This window comes from Telopea speciosissima, chromosome 3, assembly GCF_018873765.1.
Source record: "Telopea speciosissima isolate NSW1024214 ecotype Mountain lineage chromosome 3, Tspe_v1, whole genome shotgun sequence".
Taxonomy (NCBI): Eukaryota; Viridiplantae; Streptophyta; class Magnoliopsida; order Proteales; family Proteaceae; genus Telopea; species Telopea speciosissima.
In genome coordinates, this window is record NC_057918.1 from 53,446,231 (window position 1) to 53,471,606 (window position 25,376).

The following is a 25,376-nucleotide window of genomic DNA, read 5'->3' on the forward strand; positions in this document are numbered from 1 at the left end:
TGTGCCACGTGGCCTCTGCTGTGCCGCAAGATGTGCACTGGACACTCGGAAGGATGTGTGCCTTTGGAAAAGGGCAATGGTGGAACAATTTTCTCATGTTAATTGAATTTTCAATCCGATGGATTTGGCTTATACGGTGACCCTATCTGACCTATTGCCACCCCCATTCAATCCAATGGCAGCAGCACAAAACCAATCCATTAACAAACGGAGATTGCATAATAGGGTTGTTAACTAACTTAGCTGAGCGGCTGAGATGAGCCCACACGGTAGTTTACAGTTTATTCCGTTAAAATAAACCCCAAATGGAACGTTAACTGCAACGGCCGGAGAAGTTTCACCGTTAAAGTTAATGGCACTCAAACAGCCCTGAGAAAAAGGCGGGACAAGTAACTGAACTGTAACGTCTTTTCAAACTTTGAAGCTCTGAAACCAGACACTCATGGTGGGTTAGGGCATATTGTCTCTTGTTTTCCCTTCTCTCTCTCTCTCTCTCTCTGTGTGTCTACTTCCCATGGGCTGTTGTTGATTTTTCTCCCATGGGAAGTTGTATGTCAAACCCTGGAAACCGACTTCTCTCCAGGAAATCGAAGGATCCTAAGCCCATACCCTGTGAAGATTGCATTTGTAATGATGATTTTGATGGCTTCCAACCACCTCCGCCACCTCGAAACGTCACAATTCTTAAGAAAGTGACTGGGAAAGACATTTTGGCTCGGTATCGATTCATAAAGGAGCTTGGGAGAGGGGAATTCGGAATCACTCATCTATGTGAGCACCTTGAGACTGGAAAAACCCTAGCTTGTAAATCGATCTCAAAAAGCAAGCTTAGAACGGAAATTGATGTTCAGGATGTGAGGAGAGAGGTGGAGATTATGCGTCATCTGCCGGAGCACCCAAATATTGTGAGGCTAAAGGAGACTTATGAGGACAAAGAAGCTATCCACCTTGTTATGGAGCTCTGTGAGGGCGGGGAGCTCTTTGATCGGATTGTTGCCCGGGGACATTATACCGAACGAGCTGCTGCGATCGTCACCAAGACAGTAGTCGAAGTGGTCCAGGTGAGTAGATCTGTCATCCAAATCTCCCCATCGTATTCATTTATTAGGGTTCACGTTTCTTTCATTTCCTCTGGCAAGACCCCTCCCCCCAACAACAAAATTGGTTTCATAGCATTTCCATTCAATTTTCTATATTGTTTTGCTACTGGAGGAATTTTCCTAGTAAAATATATAAAATGAAGCCTTTGAGGGTCTAGAAGAAGCATTTTGACTAAAGAAGAAAAGCCATGGATATGAATTCAAAAGGAACCAGAGGAGAGCACATTGCATTTAAGGAGGAACTAAGCTGATTGCCGCATGAAGATAAGGAAGTGCATTATTTCAAACATCTCATAGGACTATCATTAGCTTGTCAGATTTTATTTTCCTCCACAGGTAGGAGGAGGAAGAAAAGTTGGTTTGGGGTTAGTCAGTGAGGAGGTGAACAGAGGTTTGGAATGGCTCTCAGTAGATCTTATCAAATAAGAAACTTTCTTCATTACATTGTTGGGATGCATGATTCTTAGCAAACGTTATAAGTCTACCACAGATAACGAACTCCAATAGGAGCAGTTAGAAACTACAGATTCAAGACCTTCCTTAAGCCTAACTAATCTGGCCACAAGATTACAGATTAAGATTCTAGTTAGCAGAACATTTATCAATTAGCCTCATCCTTCATCTTCCTCATGTGAAATGGTACATAGGGTTAAACCCCTTTTGGGTCCAGGCTGCTGGATATTTTATTGAAGGGGCTGGTTAGACCATTTTATACATCAGAGGAGGTGTTTCTACTATCTATTTGTTGGCAGCAACGATCCCAATTTAAATATCTGTAACCATGAATCGTCCCTCGCATGCATTGGGTTTCATAACGAAACCAAACTAGGGTTTAGTGTTTTTTTTTTGGGTGAATAAATAATTCATTACCAAAGAGAGAAGAGAAAACAATAGCCCCAGAAAAGGGGGGAGAAGAAAGAATAAAACAAAACACAAAAGAGCCTGAGCCTCAAACAGAGGAGGCAGAGGCTAGAAGGGAGATAGAAGAGATACCCTAGGATATAACAATAAGCCTGTTCCTTGGGGTGTCGTTACAAATAAAGGTAATAGCACAGAAAGCTTGGTTTTAATTTAAAAAGAAATGGAATCACAAATCTGGTGCAAAGTCCGAGAGTTGGTAGTCCATTTCCTGATATTACGTTCCATCTAAATATGATTGATGACAACACAAAAAGCCAACTTGCCAACCATGTCATAGAGAGTAAATCCGGTAAAAGTCATATCGACCCAAATCCACTCTCTATTAAAAGGGAAGATTCTCCGACTTCTAGGCCAGAATTTTGCTAAAATGCCTTTCTAAATGGAGGAGAAAGGGCAAGCAAAAAATAGGTGGTCTATATCTTCCTCTGCATTCCAGCAAAAGCCACACATGGGGGAGATAGTGATTTAGCGATGGTGAAGAAAGGACTCCGTTAGAAGGCAGTTAGATAAAGCTCTCCAAATTGTGAAACAATGACGGGGGATGTGATGCTTGAACCAAATTAGCTTCCTCCAAGGAGCCAAAGAGCCTCTAGAGCGGATGAAGTCCCAGGCAGCTTTGGAGCTAAAAGAGCCAAAGGAGTTCGACGACCAGATAACAGAGTCACCTCTCCTAGAGGGTATTCTAGCAATAGAAGGCAAAACACTCCAAATATTATTAAGCGCAGGGTTAAAGGAGAGCGGAGGAGACCAGCCAACATGATCTAAAATATCAGCCACCCTAACATGTCTTGGAAGACTGGAACTACATATGGTTCTAGGGCTGACCATGTGAAGAAGGATTCCCATAGGATGCCAATGATCCAGCCAAAGAGAAGTAGAGGAAATGCAACTGTAACTGTAAGGACCTCTCAGGTCTAGCAATCAAAATAAGCCATTTCAGAAGTGGAGTCAGATATTGATTTTTTGCTTGGCATTTTTTCATCTGACAACACCTCCTCCCAATGTGAAAACCATTCCAAAAGTGGACTTTCTATCATCATTGTTAGTCAGGAAATTCGAATTTGTATAACCAATGGCTGACAGACTATGAATACCATAAACTAGGAAGTAATTCTTAGTTCTCAAATACTTGAGGACGCACTTGATAGTAGTCTTGTGTTCTTGTGTTGAATTATTGATGCAGGAGCAATTCCTTGGACGCTAAACCTGTTGGGGAATCCATATGAAGACAAACCGGGCTGAAAATGGGTTTTTTAGGTTTAGTAGGATATTTAGTTATTTATTTAAAATTATAATTATTATTGGGATTTTCTCTTGTAGTCTTTTACTTTGAATGGATTACGTATTAGCGGTAGAGTCCTATTTATGTTTTAATAGGCTAATTAAAGATAGAGTTGATTTAGGATATAATTTCAGTTTTAAATTGTTTTTATGAGTCTTTATTTCATCTTTAAATACAAGTTGTAACCTACCATAGGAATCTTTATTTCATCTTTAAATACAAGTTGTAACCTACCAACACTCAGATTTGAGAATGTTGAATGAAATTGAGTTCGAAGGTTGAAACCAAGAACCGGTGAGTGTGTGCTCCCTTCCCTCTCTCTGTCGCTCTCTTAAATTCTTCTTCTTTATTGTTATTCTCTCTTCTCTTCACTTCCCAGCAATCATTCTCTACTCTTCTTTTATTTCTTTTCTTTAAGTACTTATATCATTATTCTGTTTTCTGTGCTGCCGAACAGTCCCATATAAGTTGATTGAGTTCCTTGGTAAACCACGGATCTAACCTGAGATTTTGGGAATAGGTTCCATACCTCTAGGCGACCTAACCCCCATACTTTGACTGCTTAATAATTAATAGGCTCTGAGAATCAATATCTGCAAACTTTTGAATCTTTTCTCTTCATCTGGATCCTATTTCAGCTTCTCTTATCTTGTTGGTCGGCTGCTGAGTCCACTGTTTGCTGGTTGGAATCGATAGAGTTTAAAGTCAGAAAGCTTCACTTGTAATCTCAGAACCAACCGAGTTCACATATAAAAGTCCCCTCCATTGAACCTTGCTGGGTTTTCCGCCATGGATTGTGTTGCGGGAGGTTGAAGACAACCCCCAAACCCCAAATCATGGTTTTTCTTTAAAGCCTTATTTGCTTAATTTCCTTTGGTGCCCCTCAATACTTCTCTTAACCCCCTTATTCCTTATTTTACAAACCCTTCCAAGATTACCCCTCTCATCTCATACGTGACTTTTCCCTTTGTTCCTTTGATTGTGACTTAGAATTCCATTAATTACCAAATGCTATTGGATCCTATCCTTGAGTTTTTTTTTTTGATTGGGGAGGGCCCATAAGCGATCCGAACAGGGTTTCAGGACCCCGGATCCGCATCAATTGGTACATAGCTGAAGTCCTTATATCTGAATGATGTTCGACCCTGAACTTATTGCTGTTGTGGAGATGCTTAAAAAGATATTTGATGATGGCTTGTTGAAACTCCGATCGGAATCTCAGGATCTTCGATCAGATTTTCGAGAGCTTACTGAAAGTACCAAACGATGCTGTGATAAAGTGTGCAACATACTAGAAGCCTTAGAGGATGGATCAGTGGTGATAGAAAATGTTGACAACAAAAGTGATGATCAAGCAGCAGTGCATGGTCCGATCAAAGTTGCAGTTGAAGAGTTGATCAATGGTCCGATTTTAGTTGTGAAACTCCACGATCAGATTCTCATTGAAGAGTTGTCATTTGCTAATGACCATTAGGAGATTGTGATGGTTGATGGTGATATTCGCTGGATCATCGCCCCATCAAAACCGATGTTTGTGGATGTCGATCGAGTGGTGCTGATCCTCTCATTTTATAAAACTCACGGTCGAGTTTTTCTCTACACCGGGAGAGTTGGTGCAGGAGCAATTCCTTGGACCGGGCTAAACCCGTTGGGGGATCCATATGAAGACAAACCGGATCCGTATGAAGACAAACCCTAGGATGGATATAACTTAAAACCCATTAAAGTTTTGCTGCTTGTTTCCCAGGTGGAGATAACAATGTTTAAGCTTAAACTGTATTTTCCAAGATTTTCTAAAATGATACCAACATTTTAAGACAATAATGGCTTTAAGAATGGACATGATTTTCAAAGACATGAGCAGGAAAAAGGTATTAACTGTGGATCCTTTCCCCTACTCTGACCTTGGTTCTTGAGATTACAATCAGGAACCACAACTGCCAAGTGTGACTGAGCAAATTCTAAAAGTACTAATCAACAACTTTCCAGGTGTGACATGTTGGCACATTCCAATTGATTGATTACATGAACAGCTTTGTTTAGAATTTACATCAGAGTAAGCTCTCTTTTTTTTTTTTTTAAAATTGAAGTGTTACATCTATCGCAGGTATGCCATGGGCATGGGGTGATGCATCGAGACCTAAAGCCTGAGAATTTCTTGTTTGCAAACAAAAATGAAACTTCTCCACTTAAGGCAATTGATTTTGGCCTCTCTGTATTCTTTGAGCCTGGTTGGTTTTCAAAATTTCAGTTGGCTACTGTTTTCTGACATGCACTTCCTCTGCTACACTGACCGGTTAGATTATATTTACATGGCTGAGCAACTGTCATTGGTAATTTTCCTGTAGGTCAGCGTTTCCGTGAAATTGTTGGTAGTCCATTTTACATGGCCCCAGAGGTCTTGAGACGGAATTATGGACCAGAAGTGGATATATGGAGTGCAGGAGTTATCCTTTACATTTTGCTGTGTGGAGTCCCCCCTTTCTGGGCAGGTAACCTCTCTATTCTGGTACTCTTAGTGGATTTCATGTGACAATAGTTTGATACTTAAAATGTGTAACCTTATCTCCTTTCAAAGTTCGATTATTCACAAATTCAACTTTCTGGAAATTTTTTATGCGACTTTCTATCTTGATTTCTGATGTTTGGGTTTCACCTACAATTAGTACAGAAACTGAAGAGGGCATTGCACAGGCCATTGTAAATTCTGTTATAGATTTTGAGAGAGAACCTTGGTCAAAGGTTTCTGAGGATGCAAAGGACCTTGTAAGGAGTATGCTTGATCCAAACCCCTACAGCCGATTGACAGCTGAAGAAGTTCTAGGTATGTCTTCTTATTTTGTAGTATGTAGTGGATAATTTACTTACCCCAAGGTGGTAGCTCAGTTGTCAAGGCCCAACATCTCACAATTAAGAGGCCATGAGTTTAACTCTCCTTGTGACCTACCTATCCAAAAAAAAAAATGATAATTTACTTAGAAAGAGTAGCGGTTCTTAGTAGCCATTTTAAGTTTAAACTTCCAAAAAAATGTTTTGTTTTAGTGATTTGACATTGACAATCATATCAAATATTGAACTGAGGTCTCAGACAGAATAAAATCCATAATATACTAAAGATCCTATGAAATCCATAATATATATACCTCCATCCTCACTATGCATCATAATTTCACCCTAAAACTGCAAATAACATAAACAAGAGCTTTGGCCTCTGACCATCTTTTGAATGGCATAATCAAAGAGCAGTTTGTTTATCTGTCCTTCCATTTCACAATATGTGAAATTCTAATATTAGATGTTGCAAATCAGAATTAAACTAATCACATCAGGGGTGAAGGAAGAAAGATGAAAGAAGAAGAAGAAAGAGAGGAAGAAGAAGTTGCCGTAAGAGAGGAGAGCAGCCTGCGATAGGTAAAATAGAATACCTTCACACAGGCAGCCTCCCAATATATAATTAATTTAGAGACAAAATAGAAAGTAAGGTAGTTAGGGGTATATGAAATTACCCCTAACCCCTTACTTATTACAACCTTACAAACTAAGGACAGAACTGATGTAAAATACCAGAAAACCCCAAAAACCCAAAATATAAGACTAAAATACCCCTAGTTTTCAACACTCCCCCTCAAGCTGGAGTATAGGGGTCTCCCATGCTCAGCTTGTTACAACAGGTGCGAAAACTAGGAGCAAACAGTGACTTGGTGAACATATTTGCTAGCTAATTCGAGGATGAAACAAATGGGTCTCAACAAGTTTTTTTAACGCAGCATCTCGAACAAAGTGACAGTCCACTTCAATATGTTTGGTCCGTTCATGATAGACCGGGTTGCTCGCAATGTATATGGCTGCCTGGTTATCACAATACATCTTCATAGGCAACGACACAGATAAACCCATCTCAAGAAGAAGAGACTTGAGCCACATCAACTCTGCAGTAGTATGAGCCATAGCTCTGTATTCCGCTTCATCACTCGATCTGGCAATTGTAGTCTGTTTCTTACTACGCCACGTAAGTAGATTACCCCCAACAAAAGTACAGAACCCTGTAGTCGAGCGACGATCACTGGCTGAACCAGCCCAGTCAGCATCTGAAAAAGCAACAAGATCCATATGCCTATGAGGGCGATAAATCAACCCTTTACCAGGAGCACCCTTCAAATAGCGAAGAACACGAACAACTCCATCCCAATGAGCCTTCCGAGGAGACTGCATAAACTGACTAAGGACACCCACTGCAAAGGAAATGTCTGGTCTGGTAACTGTAAGATACATTAGCTTCCCAACCAAACTTCTGTACTGGTGCACGTCTTTAAGGAGATCACCGCCATCTACCCCAAACTTCTGATGAGGATCCATAGGAACATCCACTGGCTTTGAAGCAAGCATGCCAGTGTCAGATAGAAGGTCCAATACATATTTCTTTGGAGATAAATTAACACCTTTCCTACTTCTCACAACTTCGATGCCAAGAAAATAGTGAAGATTACCTAGATCCTTGGTCTGAAAATGCTGCTGTAAATATGCTTTTACCTCTGCAATACCAGCCTCATCATCACCAGAAATAATAATATCGTCTACATAGACGACCAAGACAACCACCTTACCATCTCGGCGGCGGACAAACACCGAGTGGTTGGAATAACACTGTGAAAAGCCACAAGACATCACCGTGGCACTGAATTTCTTAAACCACGCTCTGGGCCACAATTTGAGACCATAGATAGCCTTCCGTAGCTTACAAACCTGTGTAAGATCCTCCCCCTGAGCAACATACCCCGGAGGTTGCTCCATATAAACTTCCTCTTGCAAGTCACCATACAAAAAGGCATTTTTAATGTCGAGCTGATATAATGGCCAATCAAAATTCACCGCCAAGGAAATAAGTAAGCGCACCGAATTCAGCCGTGCAACGGGAGAGAATGTCTCAAAATAATCAACTCCATAAGTTTGGGTATATCCCTTGGCAACCAGACGGGCTTTGAGCCGCTCAACAAAACATCAGGAAGATACTTAATAGTGTAAACCCAGCGACACTTGACAAGGTCCTTACTAGGTGGCAAATCAACAAGAGTCCAGGTGTTACGAGTCAACAGGGCATCCATTTCAGCATCCATGGCATCCTTCCAGCCAGGAAGACGAAGGGCCTCAGTGTGACTTTTAGGCATACTAGAAGCGGATAACGACAGGGCAAAATTATGGACCAAAGGCGGCAGATGAGATAAGGAAACAAACTTGTCAATGGGGTACACAATATTAGACTTCTGTGTACAGGAACGTGTACCTTTCTGTAAGGCAACTGGTAAGTTATCAGATGAGGAAGTAGACGGAGCTTCACCAGAGGAGGACACAAGTGGAGGGGGTGAAACCACTGGAACAGTAGGAATCTCACACGGGGCTGCTGTCTTGTCCTGACGCTGATACACCTGCAAAGGAGGGGAAAACGGTACTAAGGTAGGAATAGGAGGTGGCACAACAAGATGCCACTCGTCCTCAGAGGACAACGAAGACTGAGAAAAGTAAGAACTCCCCTCAAAGAAGGTGACATCAGCACTCACAAAATATCTGGAAGAGACAGGGCGTTAACAGATTAGAATTAGGTTGAATGCTTGGATGATCATTTCATCCCAAGCACCTTCTTATTTATAAGAATAATAAAATAATAAAATCTGTACATGAGCAATGTGGGACTAAACCACATATACAAAAACAATAAAATAACAAAGGAAAAAGTCCAGAATACCCCCACGGTATTCTGGACCATATATTTAACACTCCCCCTCAAGTTGGAGCATATATATCATGCATGCCCAACTTGACTAAGATAGGATGAAACAGCTTGCTGCTCAGTCCCTAAGTGAACACTTTAGCCAATTGATCAGTAGACTTCACAAAGGGAACACAAATGAGGCCGGCTTCAAGCTTCTCCTTGATGAAATGTCGGTCAACCTCCACGTGTTTAGTGCGGTCATGCTGGACAGGGTTGTGAGCAATGCTAATGGCAGCTTTATTGTCACAATAAAGCATCATGGGAAGATGGACAGCAACACCGATATCTTGCAATAATCCTCTAAGCCATAGAAGTTCACAAATGCCTTGTGCTATTGCACGAAACTCGGCTTCAGCACTGGACCTTGTCACAACATTCTGCTTTTTACTACGCCATGTGACAAGGTTCCCACCCACAAAGGAACAATAGCCAGAGATAGATTTCCTGTCGGCAGAACCAGCCCAATCGGCATCAGTATAAGCTTCAATTTTAAGATGACCATTGGGAGATAGAAGAATTCCCTTTCCTGGAGCAGACTTCAAATACCTCAAAATATGACGGACTGCATCCATATGAGAGGAATAGGGATCATACATGAACTGGCTCACCAAACTTACAGCAACTGCTATGTCAGGTCGTGTGTGGGAAAGATAGATTAGTTTGCCCACTAACTGCTGATAACCATCTTTGTCAACAGGCTCACCCTCTTTCTCCCTAAGTTTTGTAGTAGCTTCCATAGGAGTATCCGAAGGATGACACCCTAGCAGCCCTGTCTCAGTCAATAGATCAAGGACATATTTTCGTTGGGAAAGAAAGATGCCCTTTGAAGAACGAGCAACTTCTATCCCTTGAAAATATTTTAGAGGACCAAGATCTTTGACCTCAAACTCACGGCTAAGGAGAAGTTTCAAATCCCTGATTGCAGCATCATTATTACCAGTGACCACAATATCATCCACATAGACTATGAGAAGAGTAACGTTGTCACCAACTTGTCTGATAAACAAGGTGTGATCAGCATTGCTCTGCTTGTAACCTGCTGAAATCATAGCCTTATGAAATCTGCCAAACCAGGCCCTAGGTGACTGCTTCAACCTATAAAGAGCACGCTTCAATTTACAGACCTTGCCCCTAGTCCTGTCATCAGAGAAGCTTGATGGAATGTCCATATATACCTCCTCCTCAAGCTCCCTATGAAGGAAGGCATTCTTCACATCTAACTGCTGGAGATCCCACCCAAGATTTGCAGCATAAGATAATAACACCTTGACGGTGTTGAGCTTTGCCACTGGTGCAAAGGTCTTCTGATAGTTAACCCCATAAGTCTGAATGAAACCCTTTGCAACCAGACGTGCCTTGTACCTATCCACCGAACCATCTGCCTTCTGTTTGACCACGAAGACCCATTTACATCCCACTGGTTTTTTCCCTGGAGGAAGAGCCACAAGATCCCACGTATTATTTTTATGTAGTTCTCGCATTTCTTCCAACATTGTTGCCTTCCACTTTCCATCTGTGGATGCTTCCTGCCAATTGTTAGGAATCAAGATAGAGGAAAGAGAAGATACAAACGCACGAAAAGAGGGAGAAAGAGAGATATAAGAAACAAAAAGAGATATGGGATGTAAAGTGCAAGTCCTAGTACCTTTGCGATGTGCAATAGGTAGGTCGGAAGGAGAGGGATTACCAGGAGATGTAGGATCTGGGTCTGGAGCCGGCAATTGAATGGGTACTGGTGCTATAGTGGGTTGCAGCTGCCCTCTGTTGGATTTGCCCCTTGTATAGGTGAGTATGTTGAAGTTGTCAATTCTCTTCTGAAATTCACCAATAGTTCTCTGGACTGGAGTTAGCTCCCCCTGGATAGGAACATTAACAACACTATTTTCTATAGTTTCCCCCTGTAAACGATTCCCATCAGGTGAGGGAGGAACAACCAGAGGATGTTGGGCATCAACCAAAATAGGATGGGCAGCATCTAAAGGAGGCTGGGCAGCAGCCATGGGTGTTGGTAAAGGGGTTGTGGGTGTTGGTAAAGCAGGTTGGACAGCAGCCTGAGGAACCTTAGGTAGAGGAGTCTCAAAAGACACATCTTCACTAGAACTCTCCCCCTGAAGAGGTGGCGAAGAATAGTAAGAAAGGGACTCATGGAAAATAACATCCATGCTAACCATGGTACGACGGGAAGGGGGATGGTAACACCTATACCCTTTCTGGGTTGGAGAATAACCCAAGAAAATACAACGGAGCCCCCGAGGTTCAAGCTTGCCTGGAGATCTAGTATCTCGAGCATAGCACACACGACCAAACACCTTGGGAGGCACAATAAATGATGAATTGCCCCTCAAAACATCAGAGGGGCTACGGGAGGCAAGAACCCTAGAAGGCAGCCTATTTATGAGAGAGGCCACAGTGAGAACCGCATCCCCCCAATATTGAGAGGGGACATTCCTCGCAAACATCAAAGCCCTGGCCATCTCTAACAAGTGGCGATTTTTCCTTTCTGCCACACCATTCTGGGCAGGGGTATCAACACAACTAGTTTGATGAAGGATGCCATTATCAGCTAAATATTTTTGAAATTGAGAGTCTGTGTACTCTGTTCCATTGTTACTTCTCAATACTTTGAGAGTAGCCTGGAACTGTGTTTGTACCATTTTATGAAAATGCTGAAAATATGAGAAAACCTGATTTTTTGTGTGTAAAAGATACACCCAAATGTGCCTAGAATGACAATCAATGAAGAGACAAACCAACGATGACTAGAAATAGATGCTTTACGACTGGGGCCCCAAACATCAGAATGCACTAATTGAAAACAAGAAGAACTTCGTTTATTTGAAACTGGATAAGTTGAATGTGTCTGTTTGGCCAGAACACAAGCCTCACAAAAAAAGTCATCCTTAGTACGAATGGTGACCAAACTAGGAAATAAATGAGCTAAAATTCCTAAAGGGGGGTGACCTAACCGAGAGTGCCACTGGTAGAGTTTAGAAGAGACCATGGAGTTCTAGTGTAGCGGAGAAGGTAATGGTGGTGGAGAGAAGTGACCGTCATCAAGCAGGTACAGCCCACCGTGCACTTTACCCAATCCAATCGTCTTCCCAGAGTCCAGATCCTGAAACACACAATGAGAGGGAAAGAAAGTGACTTTACAGTTAAGATCACGAGTAATACTACTAATGGAAAGAAGGTTAGTAGTAAAGTTAGGAATGTGCAAAACAGAAGACAAGGGAAGAGAAGAAGTGCAGTTGATGATTCCTTTTCCAGAAATGGAAGAGAGGGAACCATCAACCACCTTGACCTTGTCTTTCCCAGAAGTGGGAGAATATCTGTGAAATAGACTAGAGGAGCCGGTCATATGATCTGTAGCTCCCGAATCTATGATCCAAGGATGGGAAGCTACAAAAGCACAATGACCTCCAAATGCAATACCTGACCGGGCAAAGTGTGAACCTGAGGGAGCAGAAGAACTGGCAGGAGCTGATGTAGTAGAGGCAGCAGCAGCGGAAGACCTGAGCATACGTAGGAATGCCTGTAGATCATCCTGGGATAGACCAGTGTCAATAGCAGGGGCTGCAGTAACAGTCTCAGACTGATGGGCCTTGGTCTTTGTCTTTGTCTTTGTTTTGGCAGCCCTTTTAGCTTCAAAGTCAGCCGGTTTCCCATGAAGTTTCCAGCACTTCTCCTTGGTGTGATAGGGTTTGTGACAGTGCTCACAAATGACAGTCCCTGTGGTAGAATCACCAAGAGAAGCAGTGCTACTAGGTGCAGGAGTGGCAGGGGCAACAGCCTTGAGAGCTGATCTGTCAGTAATAGGGGGGTGCAACATGGCAGCCTGACGGTTCTCCTCAGAGGACACCAAGGCATAAGATTGTTCAAGTGTGGGAAAAGGCTTATGGCCCAACACTTGAACACGAATCTGATCGTACTCCACATTTAAGCCAGCCAAAAAATCATAGACCCTAATCTTGTCCACATGCTTCTTATAGGAGGCACTATCAACAGCGGAACTTGGGTGAAAGTCAGAAAAGTGATCCAACTGCTGCCAAAGGGTACGCAAAGTAGCATAATAGTTAGAGACTGTCAATTCTCCTTGAGTAGTGTGAAGGACCTTCTTCCTGAGTTCATAGATCTGGGCATCGTTGCCAAGCTGCCCGTAGGTCTCCTTGCAAGCAGCCCAAATCTCCGAGGCTGTGTTAAGAAGAAGAAAATTATGCTGCAGTTCTGTAGTCATAGAGCCAATGAGGTAGGACATGAGAACTCCATTGTTGGCCAGCCACCTGTCTTTAGCAGCTCCAATCTCAGTTGGCATAACACTGGTGCCAGTAATATGACCAGTAAGGCCACGGCCAGCAATGGCAAAGGAAGCAGACCTAGACCAAAGCAAGTAATTAGTGCCATCCAACTTGATTGGATTAGGAGTAAAGGTATGATAATCTGATTTGTTGAGTCCATCACCAACAGAAGTAGCAGTCGAATCCATTGAGTCACCCATGAGAGCAGTAGAGAAGCCCAAATCACAAAGAAGGGCTGTTGTGAAGAGAAACCCACAAAAACCTGCAAGTGAAGGGCTGAAAGTTGGAGGGGAGCCCTCTGGTAATGATAGAATAGTGGTCTCCAATAATCAACAACAGCAGCAAGGTGAATCCCTTGGATCGATTTTACAGGGTTTGAGAAAAACCCTGAAAGTGCTGAATTTGATGTAGGGAATAAGGAGAGCAAAAACACTGCAGATGGAGCTGAAAATAGGATAGAATGGTCCTCTAGTAATGCTGAAACACCCTGCCAAAAATCAGCCGCAACAGAAATCTGTAAACCCTAGATCGATATTGGTCAGGGTTTTGGAAAAAACCCTGAACTGCTGAAATCGATAAAGGATGTAAGATGCCAAAAAACTGAAGTGTTGCAGCTCCAACCAAGGTCGAGTGTGACTGTATAAGTAGAGAACCAGCCTTCAAAAAATCAGAACCAATAGAAGTCACCAGCCCCTAGATTGATAGTTGTCAGGGTTTTGGAAAAACCCTGTTTTTTGTGAAATATCGATCTTAGGGGGTCTTGAACAGATCTGAGGATAGGAACAGATATAAAGGAGAAAGCCTGCTACAGTTCTTGGTCTTCAAATAGGAGGAGTGGTCCCTTGTAGCAGAGAAGGAAGCAGTCCCCAAAAAACTGAAGAAGCCAAATATCGCAGACAGGTAATAGTGTCCCTATCGAGCAGAAAAATTACACCATAGAAAGAGGTAATGGAGGGCAGCAACTAGATCTTGTAGATCACCTCATTAGTGCTGCCCTAGTGGGAGAATGAGGAGCAAAAGAAAAGGAGAAGGAAGGAGCCGAGAATGAAAAAAAGGGAAATAAGGGACTGAAATCGAGAATGGAAGAGAGGGGGGGTCCCTAATTCGAAATCTGCTTTGATACCATGTTAACAGATTAGAATTAGGCTGAATGCTTGGATGATCAATTCATCCCAAGCACCTTCTTATTTATAAGAATAATAAAATAGTAAAATCTGTACATGAGCAATGTGGGACTAAACCACATATACAAAAACAATAAAATAACAAAGGAAAAAGTCCAGAATACTCCCACGGTATTCTGGCTCATATATTTAACACAGGGTCATAACACTTGTACCCTTTCTGAGTACGAGAATAACCTAGGAAAGTACACTTGGTAGACCTAGGTGCAAACTTGTCAGTGGAGACATGTAAGTTATGCACAAAGCACACACATCCAAAAACACGAGGGGGTAAAGCGAAAGCGGGAATGCCCGGAAAAACAATGGAAAAAGGGGACCTATCGGCAAGAATAGAAGAAGGCATGCGATTAATCAAATAACAAGTAGTCAACACACTCTCACACCAAAAAAGCTTTGGGACATGCATATGGAACATGATAGCACGAGCTACCTCAAGAAGATGCCTATTTTTGCGTTCAGCCACTCCATTTTGTTGTGGAGTGTAGGAATAACTAGTCTGATGAATCATACCACGGGCAATACAAAAATCAAATATTTCATTTTGTACATATTCCAATGCATTATCAGAACGAAAAACTTTAATAGACACACCAAACTGAGTTTTTATTTCATTATAAAATTCTTGGAATACAGATAAAAACTCGGAATGATCCTTCAGGAGATACAACCAGGTAAGACGGGAATGATCGTCCACGAATGTGACAAAATACATAAACCACGTTTATTCTTGACACGACAGGGACCCCAGATGTCCGAATGGACTAAAGCAAATAAAGACGAACTATGAGCCACAGATTGAGAAGGGAAAGACACACGGTGGTGTTTCCCCAACTCGTAGGCTTCACACTCTATCCTAGACACAGACTTAAAAGATGGAAATAATAACTGTAACCTAGCTAAAGATAAATGACCCAAACGGGAGTCACCCCACCAACAGACGCAGCAGCAACGGAGGAAGTAGTAGCACCACAGGTAAGATAGTACAGCCCATCCTTTTCATGCCCTCCACCAATCGTCTTCCTCTTGTAAAGTTCCTGAAAAACACAATGAATAGGAAAAAATGTCACAGAACAGTGTAAAGTTTTAGTAAGCTGACTAACAGAAAGAAGACTCAATGGAAACTGAGGAACATGCAACACAGAGGAAAGACTAATAGAAGAGGTGGGAGTGACTGTACCAGATCCAGTAACAGGAGCAGCAAACCCATTTGCTAATATGACAGATGAAGAATCCGAGTTATTCGAAAAGGACGTAAACAAGGTAGACTCACCAGTCATATGAGCAGAAGCTCCAGAGTCAATAATCCAGGGAGAAGTAGTGGAGAAGAAGGTAGATGTACCTGCATGAGCAAGGGTGGCAGCGGAAGAGGAAGGTATGGAGTATGCGCTACTGGATGCCTCAAGAGTTTGTAACCTCCGTAATATCTGAGAAAGCGCGTCACGATGAGTAGTGCTAGACGAACTGCCACCTGTAGTGGAATCCGATCGAGAATCACCAGTGGTCACACTATCAACATTCCCATCAGATACTGCATGATTGGCTGATTGGGTTGCCCAATCTGGTTTGCCATGCTTATCCCAACAATAGTCAACAGTATGACCAGATTTACCACAATGAGTGCACCGTCGATTAGAACCCTTGATTGATTAGTATAGCTCTGATACCTTGTTGCAAATCAGAATTAAACTAATCACATCAGGGGTGAAGGAAGAAGGATGAAAGAAGAAGAAGAAAGAGAGGAAGAAGAAGTTGCCGCAGGAGAGGAGAGCAGCCTGCCATAGGTAAAATAGAATACCTTCACACAGGCAGCCTCCCAATATATAATTAATTTAGAGACAAAATAGAAAGTAAGGTAGTTAGGGATATATGAAATTACCCCTAACCCCTTACTTATTACAGCCTTACAAACTAAGGACAGAACTGATGTAAAACAACAGAAAACCCCAAAAACCCAAAATATAAGACTAAAATACCCCTAGTTTTCAACATTAGAAAAGGTGCTGGATAAATCACTAAAGAAGTTGAAATTAAAATATGGAAGCTTGTTCCACTACCTTGGGTTAACGTCTCTGATGAAATTGGATCGTTTTAATACTCCAGACAAGCAAACACCTTGACAGTCCAACATTACATCTTTAAGAACTGCTCCCAACATATGCTTTTTGATCAAGATAGATCTTTCAATGTTACAGACTAGAACCTTTCCTCAAAGAACATAACTTGATCTATCAATTCAGAGATCTACATAAAAATTGACAAGTGACATGAAAGAAAGATAGGGAGCAGGTGGGAGGACTGTTAATGGAATCCTAGTTCATTCCTTGCAACAAAGTCAGATTCCTCAATAGACTGGAGTGCGGGGAGGTGAGAACACTACCAGAATTGAACAATTTTAATGACAAAGGAAGTGGAAAGCCTGTTGAAGTCATGGTGATAGAACCAGGAAGATCGAGCTACGGACCATGCATCCTGGTCCCTCGACGATCTTCCCATCAAAATCAACAAGAGCAAGTGTCTGCCGAAAATAATGGCACCGGGAACCGGAGAGAGACTGGCAGCCGGCATAGTCAAGAAGTTCAAATTGCAAATTCAGCAACGGCTAGGGAGGAACTCTTTGTTGACCCGCAGGCTGACCGTTTGGAGACAGAAGACAACAATGATGTGGTAATTAATGACGCTCGTATTTAAGTAAGAAAGAGATAGGGGAGATAAGACCAAGGATTCTCATCAAGGCCTAAGTAAGCATTTCACCAACCAAAATAAGAAACCTCACCAACCAAAACAAGGCACCTCACCAAGTAACCTAACATCTCACTAGTCTCCACTACAATCTCAACTATTGGCATAAAATCAGAAATTTCATTCAAATTTTTAACTTGTTCAAAATGCTTACGGGCAACCCTTTTATAGATGGCTATGAGGGTTCTAGATTCTTATTGCGACTTTCTCTTATACTCTTTGGCCATTTAATGAACTACACATTATCAAAGACTTACAGAACCCTCAATGGACTGGCTTACTTTGTCAATAACTTACACAACCATCAATGGACTAACTTACATTTTCAAGGATTTACACAACCATCAAGTAACTAACTTATTGACTGAAATAATATCTTCTAAGACTTCAGATAATAGTTGTAACCAGCTAGATAATGTTTCTCAACTTTTGCACGCATGCATTAATTACTTTTGACCCTTTTTTGACTAAGACATAGACTGGATTAATTAAAACTGAATTTGAGTGAACTAAAAAACACCCAGACCTGGTTAGTCATCTGTCCTAAACCAACTGAACCTGATTTAGTTGAACCAGAATAAATTCACCTCTTCTTTCATATCTGAAGGAAGAGCCAAGTGCCAACTAGCTACTAGCAACTAAAACGAACTGCTAACCACAAGCCTGGTTCCTCCCCTTTTACGATGATACTGCTTGGAGTAGAACTTATGTACATCAGCTATATATATATATATATATATATATATATATATATATATATATGTGTGTGTGTGTATGGAGATTTGAGAAATATGGCTTATGACAATATGGTCACAGCCTCCCTTTATTTAAAATAAGATGGAGAACATTCCATAATAGGCACTAGGACAGAAATACGCCTAGGACAAAACTACCCTTGAACCCATATTACAACACTCCCCCTCAAGTTGGTGCATAAATATCAAACATGCCCAACTTGCTAACTATAGAACTAAAACTTTTACTACTAATTCCCTTAGTGAGAATATCAGCTAATTGCTCACTAGATTGAACAAGGGACACAAACAACTCCTTGTTCCAACTTCTCCTTGATGAAGTGACGATCAATCTCGACATGCTTGGCTCGATCGTGTTGAACTGGATTATATGCTATGCTTATTGCTGATTTGCTTTTGCAATAGAGGCGCATGGGCAGCTTAACATTAACACATAAATCCCGAAGGAGTCCCTAAAGCCAAAGGAGTTCACATGTACCATGGGCCATAGCCTGGAACTTTGCTTCTACACTGGATCGAGCAACTACAGCCTGCTTCTTGCTCCGCCAAGTCACCAAGTTACCTCCAACAAAGGTGTAATAACCTGAGGTGGATCTCCTGTCATCTAGACATCCTGTCCATTCTGCATCGGTAAAAGCCTCAACTCGCAAGTGATCATGAGGAGAGAAGAGAACGCCTTTTCCTGGAGAAGACTTCAAATACCTCAAGATTCTATATGCTTGCCTCTACATGGGTTGAGTGAGGATCATGCATATACTGGCTAACTACACTCACTGCAAAGGCAATATCTAGCTGAGTGTGTGAAAGGTATATTAGCCATCCCACCAACCTTTGGTAGCTACGCTTCTCCACTAGCTCTCCATCTTTATTCTTTAGATGAGTGTTAGGCTCTAATGGGGTATAAGCAGGCTTACACCCCAACATCCCTATGTTTGAAAAAAAGGTCAAGCTTATACTTCCGTTGAGAAAGTAAGATACCTTATGTAGAATGGGAAACCTCAATCCTAAGAAAATATCACAACTTTCTCAGGTTTTTAATTTCAAACTCTGTCCCCAAGTAGGTCTTCAATTTGGTTATTTCATCAGCATCACTCCAGTAACAACTATGTCATCTACATAGACAATCAAAACTGTGATATGCTTACCAGTCTTCTTGATAAACAAAGTATGATCAACATTACTTTGTTTATATCTAATGAATACCATGGCTTTATGGAAATGCCCAAACCAAGCTCTTGGGATTGTTTTAGACCATATAAAACTCTCTAAACGACACACTTTGCCCTTTCTGGGGCAGCAAAGCCAGGAGGGATATCCATATACAGCTCTTCTTCGAGCTCCCTGTGGAGAAAGGCATTCTTCACATCAAGTTGTCGGAGATCCCATCCTTGGTTAACAACACAAGAGATAATTACCCTGACAGTGTTCATCTTAGCAACTGGGGTGAATGTTTCTTGATAGTCAATCCCATGAGTTTGGGTAAAACCTCTAGCAACCAGCCTTGCCTTGTATCTTTCTACCGATCCATCAGCCTTTTATTTAACTGCAACAACCCTCTTGCAGCCTATGAGTTTCTTTCCTAGAGGAAGAGGCACCAAGTCCCAAGTGTCATTTTTTCCTAGGGCATTCATTTCTTTATTCATTGCTTCTTTCCACCTTGAGTTCTTTAGTGCTTCCTGCCAGGTGTTAGGGATGGAAATAAAGGACAAGGAAGAATCAAATGCATAGAACAATGGAGAAAGAGAGTTATATGAAACAACATTAGAAATAGGATGTTGAGTACAATTTTCTACGTGGCTTACGAATAGCAATGGGTTAGTCAAGACTAGGCTCGAAAGGAGACTCACCAGAAGGAACCAGAGGACTAGGACTTGAGATTGGTAATACCGATTGGTTAGGAACAGTGGTGGTGGTATTGTCAACTTGCTTTCTCTTATGCCAATTTCCTCTAGTGTATGTCTTCTAGGTAGGCTCGCCCTACTCCCCCTGAATAACAGGCCGTTCTTGCTCCCCCTAGATTAAAGGCTGATCCTGTTCTTGTCCAGTTATACAAGCCTCAAGCTCAATAGACGGATCTTCTATAGTAGGCACATCCACTTCCAATGAAGCAATTAAAGGCAAATCTTCACTTATAGTCTCCCCCTGAAGAGGTCCACGAGATGAGAAATAAGCCTATGTTTCCCGAAAGATGACATCCATAGTGACAAACAATTTCTGGGAAGGAGGGTGGTAACATTTATACCCTTTCTAGGTAGCAGAATATCTCAAATGCAACACATTCCTTTTGGATCAAACTTACCATTGACATGATGATTGCGAGCCAAGACCACACAACCAAAAACTTTAGGAGGCACCACAAAGGAAGAGGAGCCCAATAACACCTCAAGAGGGTAGCGAGAGCCCAACACTAGGGAAGGTAGCCAATTGATAAGGTAGGCGGCTAGAAGAACTGCATCACCCCAAAAACGAGGCAGAACATTCATAGCAAACATCAATGATCAGGCAACTTCCAAGAGGTGACGATTCTTCCATTCAGCCACACCTTTCTGGGCAGGGGTGTTCACACAGGAGGTCTGATGTATAATCCCATGAGCAGATAAATAGGCCTGGAGAGAGCGATCGATGTATTCCTTTCTGTTATTAGCCCTAAGAATCTTTACCTTGGCATCAAATTGTGTCTGGATCATTTTGTGGAACAGTTGAAAACAAGAGAATACATCGCTCTTCTGCCATATAAGATACACCCAAACAGTCAATGAACGTAACAAACCAGTGATAACCAGATGTAGAAACACAACGGGCAAGGCCCCATACATTAGAATGAATTAAACGAAAGGGAATTAAATTTCTATTATCCGAAACAGGGTAAACAACTCTAGTTTGCTTTGTGAAAATGCAAGCATCACAATTAAAATTGTTTGGATTACAATGCTTTACCAAACTAGGAAATAAAGTAGATAAAACGCCTAGTAGAGGGTGGCCTAGACGACGATGCTACCTGTGTAGATCATCCAAAGCAGACGCCGAAGAGTCAGAAGTCGATGCCAAAGTGGATGGAGAACTGTCAAGCAAGTAGAGACCACCAACCACTTTACCACTGCCAATTTTATGACCCGTCACCAAGTCCTAGAAAAGACAATGGGTACGGAAAAAGATTACTTTGCAGTTTAAATCCCGTTTAAGACTACTAATGGAGACTAAATTAGTAGAAAAGTTGGGAACATGCAAGACAGATGAAAGAGAGATATGAGTGCACTTAATGATGCCCTTCCCAGAAACAGGAGAAACGGAACCATCAGCCACACAAACTTTACTATTATCTAACAAAGGAGAATATTGACAAAAGTGAGTAGGAGAACCGATCATATGGTCAGTTGTACCCAAGTCAATTATCCAGGAAGTGGATATGACTAAGGTACTATGGCCACAAAAAGGAATACCTGGATGAGGAGAGGGAGACGAAGAAGGCAGGTCAGAGAGCCCTGGAAGGGAGGTGGCCGAAGTTGCAGCTGGTGCTGATGAAGAAGATGAGGCTAGCCGGGTCATTAGACGACGTAGGTGTTGGAGTTCCTCCTGAGAAAGTGAATGGTCAGATGTTGTGTCCTCAGATGAAGTCTGATTTGCTTTGACTAAAGAGGAAGAACGACTCTGCCCACGTCCCCAAGTATTATTGGGATGCCCGTGTAATTCCAGCACCTGTCCTTTGTATGTCTCTCCTTCCCACAAAAATCGCATTTCACCAGAACAATCAGGAGTGGAACGATCACCAGTACCACGAGAAAGCCCCCCACGAGAGGAACTCGGTGGGCTAGAAAAGAGAGCTGATCGTTCCTGGGTAACTAGATGAACCATAACATTGCAACGGCTGTCCTCTGATTGCACCATGGCATAAACCTGCTCGAGTGTAGGAAAGGGATCATGACTCATGACATGAGCCCAAATCTTATCAAACTCAATGTTGAGGCCAGCAAGGAAATTGAAGACACGGAGCCTATCTTCCCATTTTTTAAGGCAGTAGCATCAACATCACAGGTAGCGGTAAAGGACCATAAAAATCCAACTGTTGCCACATGCTACGTAGCATGGAATAATACCGGGAAAGAGATAACTCTTGTTGTTTGGTAGCATGAATTTTTTGGCGGAGTTCATAACATTGGGCAGCATTCCTGACCTGTAAATAGGTGTCCTTTGTAGTCTTCCAAATTTTGGCAGTAGTATCGAGAAGGAGATAACCTCCAGCGATGTCGGGATCTATAGAGTTGAGGATATAGGACATCACAAGAAAATTAGATGACCAGCATCAATAGGTTTTACAAATCTCCCTGAAATGTAGCCCGAAAGACCACAAGAACCAATTGCAAGAAAGCAAGATCCCGACCACATCAAGTAATTGCTTCCATTTAATTTAATGGGTCTGGTAGGGAACGGAAGGAAATCACGTTGATTAACTCCTTGTCTAGTAGATGTGGTGGAGATCTCAGAGTCGCCCATAGTTGTTGTTCTGGTCAGAATCACAAACTCATCAATATCAAAGGGATCCCGAAAGAAACATTAAACACCCGTAACCGGAAGACATGATTCAGACCTTGGATTGGTAAAAAAATCCTTGGTGGGACAAAAACTTACCACCAAGGGTGAACCGAGAGAGAAACGAGAGCGGAAGTTCCACTAGAAGGAGGCGGAAGTGGTGGTTGGTGTAGAAGGTGACGGTGGTGGCTGGTGAAGGTGGCGGTGGTTGTGGCTGATACCGAGAGGAAGAGTGGAGACGGAGGAGGAGGGCGGTGCTTGAGGCACAAGAAACAAGAGAGGGAGAGAGAGAGAGAGAGAGAGAGAGAGAGAGAGAGAGCTAGGGCTTCACGAATGGAACCATTAGGGTTCGGATCCCGATGTGGATCCCTGCTCTGATACCATGTGGAGATTTGAGAAATATGGCTTATGACAATGTGGTCACAGCCTCTCTTTATTTATAATAAGATGGAGAACATTCCAGAATAGGTACAAGGACAGAAATACCCCTAGGACAAATGAACCCATATTACAACAATATATATATATATATATATATATAATTTGTCTAAATATATCCATAGTTTTTTTATTAGTCATTTTGCATATTTCTTGCTTCTATTAGCTTATGTAGTGTTTTTGGTATCTCTAATGTGTCTTCGTATATTTGATACTCTATCAAGTTTTTTGTTTTAATTGATTGATTAGTTTATGGTAGCATTCTGTGGCCATCCAAGCATCTTGTATTAGGTATTACATTATAGTTATTCTTTATAGTTGACCTAGTTTAGCTCCTTTTTTTTTTTTTAACGTGAGAACATCAAGAAGTCCTTTTGTTTGAATTCCGTTTATTAGTTAAATGGTTTTCAAATATTTAACCCCCTTTGTTTCTCTAGTTCTTAATTCCCTTTTCCAGTCGAAAGAAATATTAAGAAAAGGAGTATAGGTGTGGTGGCCATAGAAAACAGTGCTGATGGTGTGAAGGAAAATACTCGAAATCACCTGAGAAGAAACAAAATGATAGAAATAGTTGTACTGAAATCGATTATGAAGCTTGGAGGCCTTTCCTCAGAACATGTGAATACTTGATCCCAATGGATTTGGTAGTTGCATGAAATATAATATTGTGCCAGGTTGGAAATGTCTTTTAATCAAGAATCATTATTTTTCCATCTACTCATCTGTTGTGGGAGCTGGTTTCCATGGTATTGAGGTTTTGGGAGATTTGTTCTACTTGTGTCATGACCCTCATCATTTGAATAATGTTAAGTTCTTGATGAACATCATTTGTTTTTGAAGGCACACAATTCGACTTTTATGTTGATGAAAAAAAACTGTTGCAGATACTTGGTCCTATAGGGGCATATAGGGGATAATAGTAATTTTCTTTTATTTCTATTCATGTTGATAGAGTCGGAGGAAGGTACAAATTCAATTAGATTTTGTTTTCTATTTTAGATTATGATGGGGTTGAGTCAGTTTCCTATTCTAGTTTGGATTGTTAGCCATTAAATATACTTGTAAGCATTCACAAGTCTTTCCTCCCCTTTCTGCTCCTACTTTTCTCTCTTTCTTGCTTCCATCGATTCCCCATTGTTTCTCTTCTGTATCCCACATTCTCTCTTTTTTCTTTAACTGTCTCAGGTACTGTATTGAAGAACCAACAAGCCCCTGCTCTGTTCTGGACAACTCAATAGCCCCATCTATAGCAGCTTCGATCTCTTTCGTTACAATTCTTTTTGTCATAAGATTTGGGGTGGAAGTATCTCTGATATAGGTGACCCAAACCTCAAATCTCAGCTCCAAAATCCTCTCATGTGGTGAGCCTGGGACTACCAGCAAGTCTGAGTTGCAGAGAAAAAATATTGCTTGATTAGAATCCCTTGGAACTGTTGTTGCTTGCTACTCGGAGGTTGGAAGATTGGAACCTAACCGTGAAATTTCATGAAGTTTGGTTGATGATATTAGGTGTCGGACTTGAACTGGAGATCCAACTCCATGCCAAACTCTTTTTCTTCTAATGTTGGTTCTGTTTAGAACCCTCTTGCCGCCTTCAATATCACCTACTTCAATTTAATTACAAGAAAATCCAATCTTTCGAAACTTCACTTACTTTTTGGATCCTTTCACTTGTTTACTTGTATGTGAGGAGTTGAATAGTTCCATAAATTACAAAACTGCCACTAGCATTGTGGGCCTATAGCGACTCATAATCGGGGTTATTGAATGCGGGTTCACATCAATTATCAAAGCTGAATTTCCTGTAGTTTCTAACCATGACAGGGTCCTCTCACATCACCAACCCTAAGCTCTACAAGCTGTACAAGGAATTACATGAGAACCAGCAGAGAAGTGAAGCAAATATGACAAGTGCATGGAAGAAATTCAAAGCACTCTCGCTGATATTCTTGCCTTTATGAAAAGAATCGAAAAGCGAGATGAAGCAGAACTGTCTACACCAGCTCCTCAGTTTGACACTCTACAGATTGCAGATGTACCTCCGAGATATCAAACTGAGCTAATTATTCCCAAGAACATATGACATTTCTCAGACAGGGATTATAGCATCAAGGTTGAGGTTCCAGTGTTCAATAGCGAGAAGAAACTCGAGGATATTTTTGTCTGGTTGACAAAATCGAGAGGATTTTTGTCTACAAGTCCTTTTTCAGATGACAAGAAGTGCAAGTTTATCTTCCCCAAGTTCACTGATTATCCAAGCTCCTAGTGGGTGGCGTGATACAGTCAAGGCTTATGAGGAGACTGCAGCCCATCATAAATTGGGAGGGTATGAGCAGATATTGAATGAAAAGTTTGTTCCTCCCAATTT

At 41.7% G+C, this 25,376-nt stretch overlaps 1 protein-coding gene across 1 annotated transcript in view; it reads left to right on the forward strand.

The window, feature by feature from the left end:
- The first annotated feature begins 500 nt into the window (after positions 1-500).
- LOC122653935 (calcium-dependent protein kinase 8-like) overlaps positions 501-25,376 on the forward strand; it is a 34,794-nt gene continuing 9,918 nt past the window's right edge. Inside the window, exons 1-4 of the mRNA XM_043847900.1 lie at positions 501-1,061; positions 5,411-5,534; positions 5,652-5,795; positions 5,975-6,127. Of these exons, the coding sequence (XP_043703835.1) occupies positions 540-1,061; positions 5,411-5,534; positions 5,652-5,795; positions 5,975-6,127 (943 nt within the window). The 5' untranslated portion in view covers positions 501-539. The remainder of the gene's footprint in view (positions 1,062-5,410; positions 5,535-5,651; positions 5,796-5,974; positions 6,128-25,376) is intronic.